Source organism: Rhagoletis zephyria, unplaced genomic scaffold, assembly GCF_001687245.7.
Source record: "Rhagoletis zephyria isolate East Lansing unplaced genomic scaffold, Rhagoletis_zephyria_1.1 Rzeph_scaffold_01682, whole genome shotgun sequence".
Lineage (NCBI taxonomy): Eukaryota > Metazoa > Arthropoda > Insecta > Diptera > Tephritidae > Rhagoletis > Rhagoletis zephyria.
The window spans coordinates 52,222-67,098 of NW_016158766.1; the positions used below are offsets into that span (position 1 = coordinate 52,222).

Sequence of the window (14,877 nt, forward strand, 5' to 3'; positions counted from 1 at the left end):
ATCCTAAAGTTGTATCGTTGCAATAGAAGCGACCATCTTGCCAGCCTGCCGCTCAAGTCTTTTTGTGTCATTAGCCACTTGAGATTTGAATGGTCAGTAATTATTCGAAAAGGCAATCCTTCAATATATGGTCTGAAACGCTTGACGCTAACTATTGCGGCGAGGCATTCCAGCTCGGTGACCGTATAATTCCGCTGAGCATTATTAAGTTTCTTCGATAAGAAAGCTATGGGATGCTCTGCCCCTTCCTCATCGAGCTGGAATAACACGCCTCCTACCCCTATTTTGGATGCATCACATTGAATCACGAATTCTTTACTAAAATTGGGTTGTGCCAGGACAGGCGCTGAACAGAGTGCTACTTTAAGTTTACCAAATGCTTCAACTGCCTCAGGAGTTAATTTAAATGGAGCAGGTGACTTTCGAAGGCAATCTGTCATTGGACCCGCCAAATCTGCGAAATTGGTAATAAACGACCTGTACCAATTTGCCATTCCTATAAACCTGCGAACCTGACGAGGAGACTTGGGAATCGAAAAATCCTTTATGGCTTCTATTTTGCCCGGGTCTACTTTCAAACAACCATTCCCTATCAAATACCCGAGATACCGAATTTCCTTCTGGCAGAACTTGCTCTTCTTTACGTTGATAGTGAGTCCCGCATACCGCAAGCATTTCGCCACTTCTTTCAGCAATTCCAAATGATCTTCAAAGTTTGAGCTGCACACCATCAGGTCATCCAGGTAGACAAAGACGTTCTCTCGTAACCGTTAAGGAATAACCTTATCCATCAGCCGACTCATTGTTTGGGGTCCGTTGCACAGGCCAAAGGGCATTACTTTAAAGTGGTGCAATGGCTTCCCTGGAACCGCAAATGCCGTATTTTCCTTAGACGATTCCGTTAATTTGATTTGGAAGAAAGCATCCTTCAAATCAATACCACTTATAAAGTATGTATCCTTTAACCTGCTCAATAACCCATTAATATGGGGCAACGGATACGAGTCCTTCTTGGTGACCGCGTTCACCTTCCTGGAATCTATGCACAGCCTGACTTTGCCTGGTTTCCGGACTAGTACCACTGGACTACACGATGGTGAATTCGATTCTTCAATCACTCCCATCTTGAGTAGCCTTTCAATTTCGCTATAGGCTTCTGCCTGCCTGGGTGGTGAAAGAGGAAAGTGCTTACTTTTAATTGGCACCGCATCACCCGTGTCTATATGGTGCGTCACTAAACTGGTTTGACCTAGTCCTAGCTTTTCGAACGAGGGAAACTCCTGAACAACTTCTTGCAATGCTATCTTCTGATCTGGTGTGAGCCGATGGAAGTTTGGCTCATCCTCATTTGGAAAATCTAAACAAGAAACGAAATAACGGGAAATACATCGGGCGCTAACGAAAATGCCTTCCAGAAATCAACTTCCAGGTATGCTTCTTGGATTAATGATGGTACAAGATAAAAGCGAATAGTCCTCCTAATGTTTTTAAAAGTGACCGGTAAAGATATCGAGCCGAGTATTTTCTGCTGATTTCCACCAGCCGTGTAAACAAACGCGCGCAAAGGATGATATTTTAAAAGGTTTCTCTTTAGGAAATCTTCGCATCCGTTTCCAAGAATGGAAACGTTTGCTCCGGAATCTAATAAACCCACTACGAAATCTTTGCTAGCGGTCGTTCGTCTGGCGTTATAAGAATTTTAGTGCTTTGCAAAAGTTTTCGCATATTTACTCGGCTAGAATATCTTTTCCTACACTGAAGAATATTTTCTGAAACTACAAGTTTTGGTTCTTCTTCGAAAATATCCGCCCTTATCCGTTTATAATCCTGCTCTCTTTGCTCTAAACTAACTGGGAATTGAGTCTGGCATGCCACATCCCTACGTGAAGGCCTAAGAATTCGAACCTGCAGAGGATTGGCTGTAGAAGAAAACATACACTCGGGATCAGAACTATCGGAACTATCTGGAAAAAAGTTATGATGACCCTAAGCGAACCTCTCGAGGGACTGGTACTACTCTCCGAACTACATCTCCATGCAAACGAACGGTTCTGGCTGAGGCTGACTTACTTTTTGGTTTAGTACAGGTGGCTGCTAATCCTGTACTCCCTGCTTCGGGGGCTAGGGTGCCGAACGAGAATCCCCGATTGCCTTCTCGCTCGGGTTCCGGTTTCCCTGTCTCCGATGATCTCTGGGGCATCTTGGAGTGACCACCCCCTTCTGTCCACACTTGAAGCAGAACACGTTCCGAATCGCTTCCTTGCAATAGATGTAAGAGTGTCCCATCTTGTTACAGTTCCAGCACTGTATTCCTGAGTAGTCCAGTTTCCGAGTCATCTGGAAATTCAGCGCTTCCACTTGTGGATCCACTTCTCCATCCATTCCCCCTGTCCATTCATCCGGTGTAATAGCCATGGTTTCGTTGACATGCCGTCCTGAATAGTTCGGTACCAAGCTCCTGGTTTCCTTCAGGATCTGTTCGCCTTTCCTAGCAACGTCACGTAGGTCATGTAGGGTCTGCGCACCAGCATTGAAAAGCATCAACTTCAGGCTGCTGTTAACGTCCCTCTTCAATATGTCCATCAACAGGTTCTCCGACATCGGCTCCTTTAGTCTAGCGTTCAAGGCTAATATATCTGTATGAAACGTATCATACGATTCATTAGCCTTCTGGCGACGCATTGAGATCTCCATCATGATCATGGTCACTTTTTAAGGTGCCGAATTCCCGCCTGATAGAATAACACAAAAAGGGATAAGTCGCATCTGGATTTTGCTTGGTGAACAACCAATACCATTCCTCAGCTCGCCCTGACAAAAATAAGTGGAAGCTTGCCATCAACTGCTCATCTGTACATTGTGTGCGCTCACACAACGTGTTTAGCTTAAAGAGAAAATCTGAAACGCTACCGGTGCCGTCATAGGATACCTTCCAATCCTGTGGCTTAATGACAATATTAGTGGTGATATTTTGTCGATTATTCAAAGTTGCTTGTGTCGGATTGCGTCCGATAGGAGCAAAGCCCCTAGGGTCATTGGGTGTGGTTTGAGATGCAGTTACTACTGCACTTAATGCGTTCATATTTTCCCGCATTGTTCTCATTTCAGCTCTCATTTCTTCTTGCGAAGTACGTAAGAGCTGATGAAGCACCCCTACCCACGAATCTCCCGCAGGCGCTCCGCCATTAGAACGTCTACTTCTATCTTCTGAAGTACCTTCTACAAAACCTGTATTCCCTGGCAAAGACCTATCATTTTCCTGTCTTCCCGAAAGCATAGTCATAGAAGTAGCGGATATATTTCTGGTGTCAAGCAAATTTGAACTTTGACGGCTATCAACCTTAAGTCCCGGAGCGGGATTGGCCATCGGAATTGAAGGCGGAACTCCTCCCGCACGGTAGCAATAGGTGAGTGCATCACCGGAGGATTAATTGCTGGCATAGCAGGAGTGTTATTTCTCCCGGCCCTTCTTGACTTAACGCCGCTACCTCTCATCGAGCTACTGCGCGTAAGCCTTTGCTGCTCTTCCATACAGCGAATCAACTGCAGTTGGGATATCAAGAAATGTGACGCTTGAGGTCAAGACAAGTTCTAATTCAAAGTATAGAATAGGTGCTGAAGGTTTGGCTCTCCCAGAGCTCAAACCAAAATCCGAAAATCCGAGAAAATTTGTTTAGTTAAATTAGGCTTGCTTGATAGCGTAAGCCTGAATGAACGTCCGAGAGGAAATTTTCAAAAGGAAAAATCAAAAAAAGAATAGTCACGAGATTAAGCGATACTTCCGTGCCTGATCGCGACACCAAAAAAATTAAGAAATATCAAAAGTATGATTCAGTCGCACACTGAATATAAATATACGCAAAAGAGAAAAAAAAAATCAACGAGATCAAAATTACTTATTCAGCCGCGTACTGAATACGAATATACGCGCCGGATGAAAAAAAAAAACAATAAAAAAATATATATATATTCTTAGTAAATAGGCATATAGGTGGTTAGTTAAATATACGTGGTTATATACGTGTATATCAAAAGTTCAGTTGGGTATAATTTTATATCAAAGTCAATGGGAATGCTGACCTCCCCTAACATTAAGAAGGCACAAGTCTACGAAAAATAAGGTACGAATACAATAAACAAAAAAAAGTCGCTGTCTGGTCCAGCACACCCAACTGCAATGAAAAGCCGGCATAGTGGAATGCCCCTCCAGACTTGAAGGGTGTACTGGACTTTCGGTGCCGGTTCACCGACTCGCCGGTGTTTGTCTTGCCGGTGCAATAAAGGATTTTGCTGAAAAGGTAAAGAAGAAAACATGGTCATTACCTCGGTTTTTTTTTTTGTGTTTTCACAAAACTATGACGAATTTCGTCATGAAACTTGCGGCGATGTTAAGAATATTTAAATTATTTATCACTCTTTTCACTTTATTAGCAATAGTATTTAACTCTTTTTCTTGTTAAATTCTTTACAGTTTCACTAGCAAGTTTCATATAAAAAGAGCACCTTACACTTATATTTTTATAAATATACGATCTTTGCAATATTCACGTGTATTTTATGTACATTAAAAGTATTTTGGTCTTATTTTTTCTTTTACAATATAGAACGCGTTTAATAATTGCACTACTGTGATGGTGAATAGAAAGGGTGCTACCAGATGTTCATTTCCACCACTTCCATATAATCAATGAAATTTGTATGGTGAATTGTGCAACTTTAATAGTTAATAACTTTCTAAATAAAATCCTCCGCGCTCTGGGGTCTTTACTTTCAGAATCGGAAAAGCTCCTCTATAGGGCCTCATTTTTTAATTTTTTTTTTTTTTGTTCAAATGTGGACCAAATTTAAAGAAAATGTTCCCGAAATTACTTTGCTCTTACCTAAGCTTTGGTACTCTCCTGGATGCTGTTTTCTGTTGATTAATGGCTGCACCGTCGTCTCGCCCAAATCAAGCAAGTTTGCCGGGCCCAATAAAAGGAAGAAGGCACGCTTAGTTTTCGTTGTAGCCCGAGTAGGTTGGCCCTTTGTATTACAAATTTGTCTCACTTTTCACTTTCACAGGTTATTAGCTACACCCTTTAGGCACGCACAGAAGTTGTAGTTTAAATTAAGTTTCACCTTTCTATTGAATTAATTTTTGTTAGTTATGGGTTTTTTTTCTTCACTAGCACCACCTGTTTAGCACCGACACTTGTCACATTCAAAATTTTACGACTGTGGTGTTGTCAGCGGGTTTTTATAGCTTTGCAATGCGGGAAATTATGGAAAAATAACGAACTCTGCGGCACTTGGAACAATTCCGTTATTTTTCCATTTGGAATTTGCCGCAGTGCAAAGGAGAATGTCAAAAATAAGAATGTTCGAGACTGTCCGGGGTTGCCATGCCCCAGCTATAAAAATCCGAACCGGTTGGAGAGCAGCCAGTCAACAGCTTTGCTTCTTCACTGGCCAGACGGCCTTATTGTTGTTCAGCTATCTCTTTGGTTACTAGATATAAATTATATCAGGGCAAAAATTGTGCGGGCTTTTATANGTCAGCACGCCTTTGATTGTGGTCTGGTGTCGAAGCGCGACCTCGGTTTACGGGTCTAGTTAGCGGTGTTGTAAGGTGCTTTGAGCACCCACGTGTGGGCGGTCCCTTTTATCAGGCCCCACTAGCGCTGCGGTGACAGTAGCTACGTATTTGCGGGCGTGCGAACGCTTCGATGTTGCTGGTTGAAGAACTAGTCTTCCGCCGAATATAGCTTTGCGCTTAGCTGTTTGTTTAGGTTGAAATATATATATATATATTTTTCCTGTACTTACACAATAGTGTTTACTCAAGATATGTCCCTCTGGAACAGTTAACCTACAGCTATATGCGCCCTACGTTTTGGTCACTTTAGCCAGATTTTGGTGCAAGGAGATGAGGTGCACCTTCCTAAAGCAATTTGCAGCTCTTTCTCTTTGATCGCCACACTATGCTCACTTGATTTTTATATTTTTTTTTGCTTTACTTTTATTGTCTTTTTTTTTTTTGTTATAATTCGCACATCACTGTCCTTTAAATTTTTAGCTTAATGGTTTTCCACCTTTTTTTCACTCCGCTATGCTGTCCTTTCTCACCTGTTCCGAATACTTGATGTACAAATGGCCGACTACGGGGTTGCCAGCGGGTTTTTATACTCCTGCACTGCGGAAATTAGTTATTCCCGTTGGAAGAATAACGGGCACTGCGTCATTTGGACTGCTTCCGTTATTCTTCCACCGGGAATTTGCCGCAGTACAAGGAGGAATGTCAAAAGAATGTTCGAGGCTGTACGGGGTTACCATGACCCCGTTGTGCAATTCCGAACCTGTTCATTTTTCACTTTTGGTTTCCATGTATTTACTACGGCGGATGAACAATTATCGGGTGAAACTCAGGATAAGGCAGAATATTGTTGGCAGTGATAGAAGTGAAAATCAAAAAGGAATCTGATAAATTTAAAAAGAACGTACGTTATTTGCAAGTTTTAAAATAGATGTAAATTTAACAATTTCAGCAACACACAAAATAGAGCTTCTGCACGAGCGTTTGTGTGGTTTTTCACTTGTCAAAATTTTCCTTTTCGTTTGGCACAGCCAGATACTATTTATTTGTACACCGTAGCAAATTTTCCCCACCGTCTCACCATGGATAAAAGTTACCGGTTGGCACAAATACTATATCGGAATATCGATAATGTTTCCACCAGAATGTTTTAGTACAAAGGGAAACATAGCTGTAAAATTACCAAGTTATCGCAATAGATGCCACGATATAAGCCCTGATATGTATTGTGCCCCCACATTCCAACAGATGTGTCAAGTTATAAATTCCACCCAGTGAAGACGGCAGTTACAGACAGCTGTCACCAACTATCACTAGCCTCCGCTGGTAAACTTTTATTAACCAAAAAAAAGTAGGCGAACAGATCTGAACTAGTGAGAATTAGCGACACCCGTCTGGAGGGAACGCAGTTTTGGTGTTGCCATACGCTCTAGAAAAATTATCAGATGGTGAAATTTATGGCACTCTACCGGGTGCGCTATACGTCGAAGAATAAAGTATTTATATTTTGTGCGCGAACAGTAACCCATAACAACTATCAAAAAATGGTTAAATAAACAATCGGTTATTATTTTAGGGAGTCTCCTGCAGAGAAGCAGAGTTTTCCGATCGAAAAATGTTGATTGTTAAGAATTCTTTACCATTTATAAGAAAAGTTGTTTTTTCCAATATAAAATACATTGAAAACTTTAAGCGCTTTGGGCGACCTCTAAACATTTTTTGATTTCAAAATAAATAAATAATATAAAAAAAACTTTTTAATATACAACGCTTTTATAAATGGACTAAAAAGTAGAAAATAATACTTCTCAGTCCCATAGAATTTGTTTTGATAACTTTTGATTTTGAAATTTTAGCAAAAGTCATTATAAACAATCTATGAAATTGAAAATGAAAAACGTGGAGCGCATGCGATACAAAGCATTCGATTTAATTGACAATAGTCAAACTACATAACGTAGACCTAAAATTTCTACAGCGAAAGTAGAACTTTGAAATCGATTTTAAGCGGTCGTTATTCATATACCCACATACATACATTCATATATTACTTTTCATATCAATTCAAGTGTATTACATGCGCCCCACGCTTTTCATTTTCAATTTCATAAATTGTTTATAATGACTTTTGCTAAAATTTCAAAATCAAAAGTTATCAAAACAAATTCTATGGGACTGAGAAGTATTATTTTCTACTTTTTAGTCCATTTATAAAAGCGTTGTATATTAAAAAGTTTTTTTTATATTATTTATTTTCTACTTTTTAGTCCTGTCTGAATAAAATTTTGCAATAGATATTAAAATAATTCAACGATATTAATAGAAAGGTGCACACACATGCATTTACATATGTATGTACATACAAACGAGCACCAATTAATTTTATTTAAAGAATGACGTGTCGTCTATTTCCGCTGTAGCAAACGTAGTACATAGGGCGGCATCTAGATGTCATCTACCTCGCCCTATTCACTACAGCTATCGCCCTATGCACTACTTCACTACAGATGTCGCCCTATTCACTATGCTTTTTTATAGGAGCTTTTCAAAGCTTTGCTATGGTGTCGGACACACAACATTGAAAGTTTCTGGAACACAACATTGCAAGTTGATAAAAGCGTTGTAAAAAATAAGGGTATATTTTTTCGGTATAGAAAAATCCTAGGGGGTGAGAGCATAAAAATTCCGACTTCACTTTTTCTCATGCATTTTTGGACCACCCTATTGTGTATACATACGTTAAAACGCAGAAGTGTTCTTATGACATATACATATAATAAAATACGTTATGCGTATAAATGTTTCCTTCATCTCTATTTATTATGGATTATGCAATTCCGTTTTTGTATGTATTATAACAGAGCATCAACCAAATTTTCTCTGCAATTGAATGTAAATATGATTTAAAACAAGTAATTTTTAAGCAAAATACAAAACCAACTTCAATTCTCATATACAAATTTAAGGTTATCGTTAATTTCTTCATGATCCATAACCTTTCCTTTTTGTGAAGTCGGTTAAAAAAGGAGAGTATGAGTATCCCCAGCCCTACACTAATACTTATCACGTAGAAAATCGATGGATAAATAAAGAAATAATGAGTGGTCAAATGAAAATACGCAAAGATTTTTTGTATGAAAAATTAGAGGACAGAAAGTTACTCATACGCCACGTTAACCTGAGTAACACGCTTTTCTGTTCATATTTCATACAAAAAATCTTTGCACATTTTCATTTGACCACTCATTACTTCTTATTTATACATCGATTTTCTTCATTAGTAACTTGATTTTTTTTTTGTAACAGAACAGGCTTTATCTCAAACGCAAAAATTTGGCACACAACCTGTTATTTTTTCAATTTTTCTTCTGTTAAAATTTGATTTCTTTTAAATATTTTTATTAAATAATAAAAAACTGGAATGATTAATTAATTTGTCAGAAACTATTAGTCCTATCGGAAGGTGTTGTATACACGGTTTATGGAGAATTCTATTAGCATTAATTTGACGTATCTCGTTTTAAGATTGTTAAATTGGTTCGTAAGATACACGTAATTAAGCGGAACTACTTAAGCTGAATAACGGTAAATTGCAAATATCTCGAAAACTTATCCATAGAGAAAAAATTAACTCGATTTTCCGAATCACCGGGCAATTCTCCATAGAAATTGTATAGTGGCGTCCGGAGAACAAAAACCAAACTAAAATTTGTGATCCAGTGTTATTGATTAAATTATTAGCTAGATAACGTCACTCAACACTTTCTGCTTTATCCTTGTAATTTTCATTTATAACTCTATTCACATTTTATTTTTGTCTACTTTCAGGAAAATTGTTTGCTCTAGTTAGGTAAAATGTTCCTTACTTTTCCATTTCTGATTGGCTATCAGCTATGAAATACTACCCGACACAAAACAGCTGCGTGTCATTTGCTTATAAAATAGGGTCAAAAATCCAAATTAAACGTTCCTAAGAGAGTCGTATGAGAATTCTGAGTGGATTAACATCACTAATCGAGAATTAATAATTAAAATGTTTGTATGGTAAATCGAAGTCAATCAGCGCCTTCATCGAGAAAGCTCGATTAACTGACTGAACTTAAAATAGTATAACTATCAGATACGCAAGTGGGGTTTCTTTAGATTCCATTTTAATTTTTTCGTTTCATTTGCTTCTACCCAATTTGGTGAAATTTTTTTAAATGTAATAATTTACAAAGTTTATTAACTTACATGGCGATGAGGCTGAGCCGATATGCTGAAGGGTTGAATAAAATATAGCTATTATCCAAATTAGCTTAGATTCCATTGCTGTAAAAAGAAAAGAAATCAAAAGTGTCTTGGATTAAAATTTCGAAGTGAAACGGAAAAGCAAAATATAGAGTAAAAGAAAGTAATCCAAGAAAGTTAATGAATTGAAGACTTGAAAAAAACTAGTGAGTAAATAGCTGACACTAGAGCTGGAAACTATCGATGGCACTGTCGATAGTATCGATGTTTTGCCTATTATTGTCACTATCGTTTATAGGTTATTACTATCGATAGTTTTGGCAGCCATCTCTATCTATTTTTTTGTCTAACTCCACTACTCTATCATTCAAATTTTAAAATTATTGGTGCAAAGGCTTTTTCGTTACATATGGGAAATTTGTTTGTTGAAGGTGTCGGACATTTTTTCCATATAAAAAAATTATCAAACATTATTTTATATGGAGAAAATGAGCGACACCTCCAACAAAAAAGAATTGCTAAAAATCAATGGTAAGTCCTATCCACCTCAAACTTACACTTTGTTATAGTAAAATAGAATGGACTAAAAAACTGCATACTCAACTTTTTTCTAGAGAACGTAAATAAAAAGTGCAATATTTGAATGAAATTTTGCCGAATTTTCTTTAATTTTGCCCAAGGTTTGGAACTCTGATTTTTGGGTTTTTTGTTGTAGAATTAACCATATTTTTATAAAAAATTATCGAAAAATAAAATGTTTAAAGAATAGTTTCCCGTATAGTAAAAAATTCGCTGCACCTAAACTTTATTGACTGACTGTATATGATTTGAAATAAGATTTTATAAATAAAATGTGAAACGAACGGTGATTTTAGTGCAAGTATGCTGAATTGCAGTGCATTTAAAGTTTTTGAGGCGTTGTTTATTATAAAATGAGAACTGTCAAAGTCGGCAAAACCAAAGTAGCGGTTCGCGGAATGCGACACGGTTCGCTACATCCCGCATAAAAATCGCAATCCCGCAAGTGTGCGGGATCGATCCCGCGGGTCCTCGGGATTTGCGGGACCCACCTTTTGTGGGGTAGTATAATATAGGTTGCTGATCAAGCGGCGGAATCGGCTTTTAAACACTCCAATTGTTCTTTCCACAATATTTCTCGCTGAAAAGTGCGCCATATTAAATTTATGCTCGCGGGAGTTATATTGTGGGTTTCTGTATGGCGTTAAAAGGAACGGTTCACTCTGATAGCCGCCGGCTTAGATAAAATGTCGAACGCTGCTTATATTTCAGATAAAAGAGTCATGGCTTGAACCAATATATCTTGCATAAACCGCTCGAACTAAAATATCGTTATAACAAATCTTCAAAAATTAATATGTACATATGTACATATGTCTGTATGTATATAAAATAAATAAAATAAAAACAACTTTTTAATATTCCACGCTTTTATAAATGGACTAAAAAGTAGAAAATAATATTTCTCAGTCCCATAGATTTTGATTTTGAAATTTTAGCAAAAGCCATTATAAACAATTTATGTATTTGAAAACGAAAAACGTGGAGCGCGTGCAGTACAAAGCATTACGTCGTTTTTGTACTTTAAACGACGATTAGATTTAATTGACAATAGTCAAACTACATAACATAGACCTAACAATTCTACAGCAAAAGTACAAATTTGAGATCGATTTTAAGCGATCGTTATTCATATACCCTCATACATACAGATTTAACACATATATTACCTTTCATATCAATTCAAGTCTATTACATGCGCCCCATGCTTTTCATTTTCGATCTCGTTAATTGTTTATAATGACATCATTGGATCAGCGAATTTTACTTGCTAATCATGTTTATTGTTTATTTGATTTTATTTTTCGAATAAAGACTCCCTGATGAAGACGCGAGAGCGTTGAAATGCGTAGGAGGGTAAAAGGAAAATTTAATTTTTTCGCTTTTTTAACTCTATCGGCCGAAGCAGCTCCAACCCAGCAAACATAACAAATAAGAATTTGGCCCAAAAAATTATAATTATGTTTATAATGACTTTTGCTAAAATTTCAAAATCAAAAGTTATCAAAACAAATTTTATGGGACTGAGAAATATTATTTTCTACTTTTTAGGCCATTTATAAGAGCGCGGTATATTAAAAAGTTTTTTTATTTTATTTATTTTCTGCTTTTTAGTCTTGTCTGTATAACATTTTGCAATAGATATTAAGATAATTCAACGATATTAATAGATTGGTGCTTACACATATTAATGCGGCAATCCCAGCGTCCAAAAACACGCTAAAAACAGCTTAAAAGGCCTTCAAACGCCTCAAAACGGAAACGGGAGCTCAAACAAACCAACTGGACCCAAAATATTATGAAAGAAAAGTTTCGGACTTGTCCCAAACTGTTTCCGAACTGGCCCCTGCCTGGTCTCAGAGACTAGTTACCAACTCATACATCTACCTCCAATGTCTAATTTTATGCTCTTTGATACGCTACCTACCAACGAGGTTGATGTCTAGACTGGGTTGTATAGAAACTTTGGTATAATAGGTGTCTGGACAAACAACATTGTAAGTTGATAAAAGCGTCGTAATAATAATAATAATAAAATAGTAGATGTACCTACACATTTTACTTTTTTAACTTACAATGATCGCATTCATGCTGAAATACCCTTTTTGATTAACACCTAAATGCTCAGCAATCGACGATTTTACTCATTTTCCTTGCGTTCCATGAGTGCACTCAGTAATTCCTGGAATACGGTATTTTGTGTAAAAATATTCTCCTGCCCTTCGGTTTTCTATGTCATTCATTTTAAATTTAACTCAGCGTCTGCAAATGAACTGTTCTAGGGCTTTCAGCACTTCCCCTATAACCACTGACAACATGCTACCCGCTAAGCATACGCTAAAATCGTTACCCACAGATCTTTGATAAGATCCCTCAGCGAAAAATTTTGAGGCCGATGCAAGTTGCAGCACTAAAGAAATTTTTACGTCTAGCACCATTGCCAAAGTTTCCTTATTAAGGCGATAATGATCAACAGGGAACGTATTTTATGGAGATTGCCTTTTTTCTACTAAAGAGATAGAGTATATTCGATTAAGAATGTCCACGATTTAGATTTCCCTGATTCCATATATACACATTTGATGTTGCCTTTTTTAGCCTTTTTTAAGATATTTGCCTTTTCTACCTTAAAGACCTGTATGCAGCTCTCAAGAAAAGCAAAAACTCCATATAAAATGACGTACAAGAAATCGCTAAGAAATTTTCGTGTGTCAAATTTCCTAAAGGCAGTACACAGTTATTGGACTGCAATGGGGTAAAGTCGTTGCGCTGGGTATGCAGTTACAGTTGCGCGGCTATACTCAATCCCGACTCTTGCGTCCTCGTTCACGCGCTCTGGGCAACGTGAGAAACCCATGTGCGAGATGCGGTAACCAATCCGAGTGCAGCCTTGGGTCACGGCAGAAAGAGAGGGAGCTTCGGTGGGGCCCCTCCGACTTATTCGGTTTAACGGCTCACTGAAGTCTGCAGCGTCTGTTCACCGGTAGGTGCGGCTGCAAGCGGGTGTCTGCTTGGAGCAAGCGGCTCTCTATATAAACATGTACTTGGTTCTGAAACCACCCCAGTCCCAGCAGTGGGTTGTGCGCTGGGTTTGGGACCCGCCACTTAAAAACCACTTCCAGTGGAGAAGCAAGGTAAAGCCTCGGATGAGACCCCCTTATGATGACGACCGCGGCAAACGCTTACAGAATTACGATTTGAGGGCATAGACCTGGAAGGTCCGGACCCTTAATGGAGAAGGTGTCTCTGCCCGGATGGTTGATGTCTTCGTAATGACAAAAGCTGACATCACCGCCATCCAAGAAATGCGTTGGACGGAGCAAGGCAAGCAATGTCTGGGGCCTTGCGACGTCTACTACAGCTGCCATGTAAAGGAGCGCAAATTCGGAGGTGGATTTGTGGTGGGAGAGAGACTCCGTCACCGAGTAATGTCGTTCACCCCGGTGAACGAGCGTCTAGCCACAATCCGCATCAAAGCGAGATTCTTCAACATCTCGCTCATCTGCGCTCATGCCGCGACGGAAGAGAAAGATAAGGCATCCAAGGACCTCTTCCATGAGCGCTTGGAGCGCACGTACGAGAGCTGCCCCGCCATAATATCAAAATCGTGCTTGGCGACTTCAATGCCAGGGTGGGTAAAGAAGGTATCTTTGGAACCACCGTCGAAAAATTAAGCCTCCACTCCGAAACGTCCGACAACGGATTGAGGCTGTTCGACTTCGCCGGGCCCGAAACATGGCAGTATGCAGTACTAGGTTCAAGCATAAAAAGATCCATCAAGCTACGTGGCTGTCTCCGGATCGAAAAACGAGAAACCAAATCGATCGTGTTGTGATAGACGGAAGGCAAGCTTCCAGTGTTTTGGACGTGCGCATACTCCGAGGCCCAAACATCGACTCGGACCACTATCTTGTTGCAAACAAGAAACGCACCCGCCTCTGTGCAGTAAAAAATGGGCGCCCAAATATGCAAGGAAAGCTTAACGTCGAAAAGCTGCAATCACAACAGACAGCCAGAGAGCACTCTTCAACAAAGCGATATATGCGGGTTCCACTGCCACATTTCCCGCTCATTAAGTACCGCCGCCGAAGAAGTAGACGGATTTCAGCGAGCCCGAAAGAAAAACTGGTATGATGAGGAGTGTCAGGAAGCTGCAGAGAAAAAAGATGCCGCCTACAGGGCCACGCTGCGATTGGGCACAACGCCTGCTATATGGGACCGCTATAGGGATCTGAAGAGGGAAGCGTAATGTATTTGCCGCAATAAGAAGAGAGAGGAAGGATGCCCGAAAATTTTACCAGAAATTTAGGCGACTTACGGAAGGTTTCAAGACCAGGGCGTACTCCTGTAAGAACAACAATGGCGACCTAGTAACCGATGTTCATAACGTACTTAAATTATGGAGGGAACACTTTTCCACCCTACTGAATGGTAGCAACACGAAAAGTTGTGGAGAAGAAGAACCCGAGCCCGCAGTCGATGATGACGGAGTCGAC

General features: G+C 39.2%; 1 protein-coding gene across 5 annotated transcripts in view; it reads right to left on the reverse strand.

Annotated features, from left to right (window-relative positions):
- The window catches only part of dpr14 (defective proboscis extension response 14), a 75,824-nt gene that overhangs the window by 39,067 nt on the left and 21,880 nt on the right, over nucleotides 1-14,877 (reverse strand). For all 5 annotated transcript variants that reach the window (XM_017618677.1, XM_017618676.1, XM_017618675.1 and 2 more), the window contains one exon: nucleotides 9,806-9,883. In XM_017618677.1, coding sequence (XP_017474166.1) covers nucleotides 9,806-9,883 — 78 coding nt within the window. The remainder of the gene's footprint in view (nucleotides 1-9,805; nucleotides 9,884-14,877) is intronic.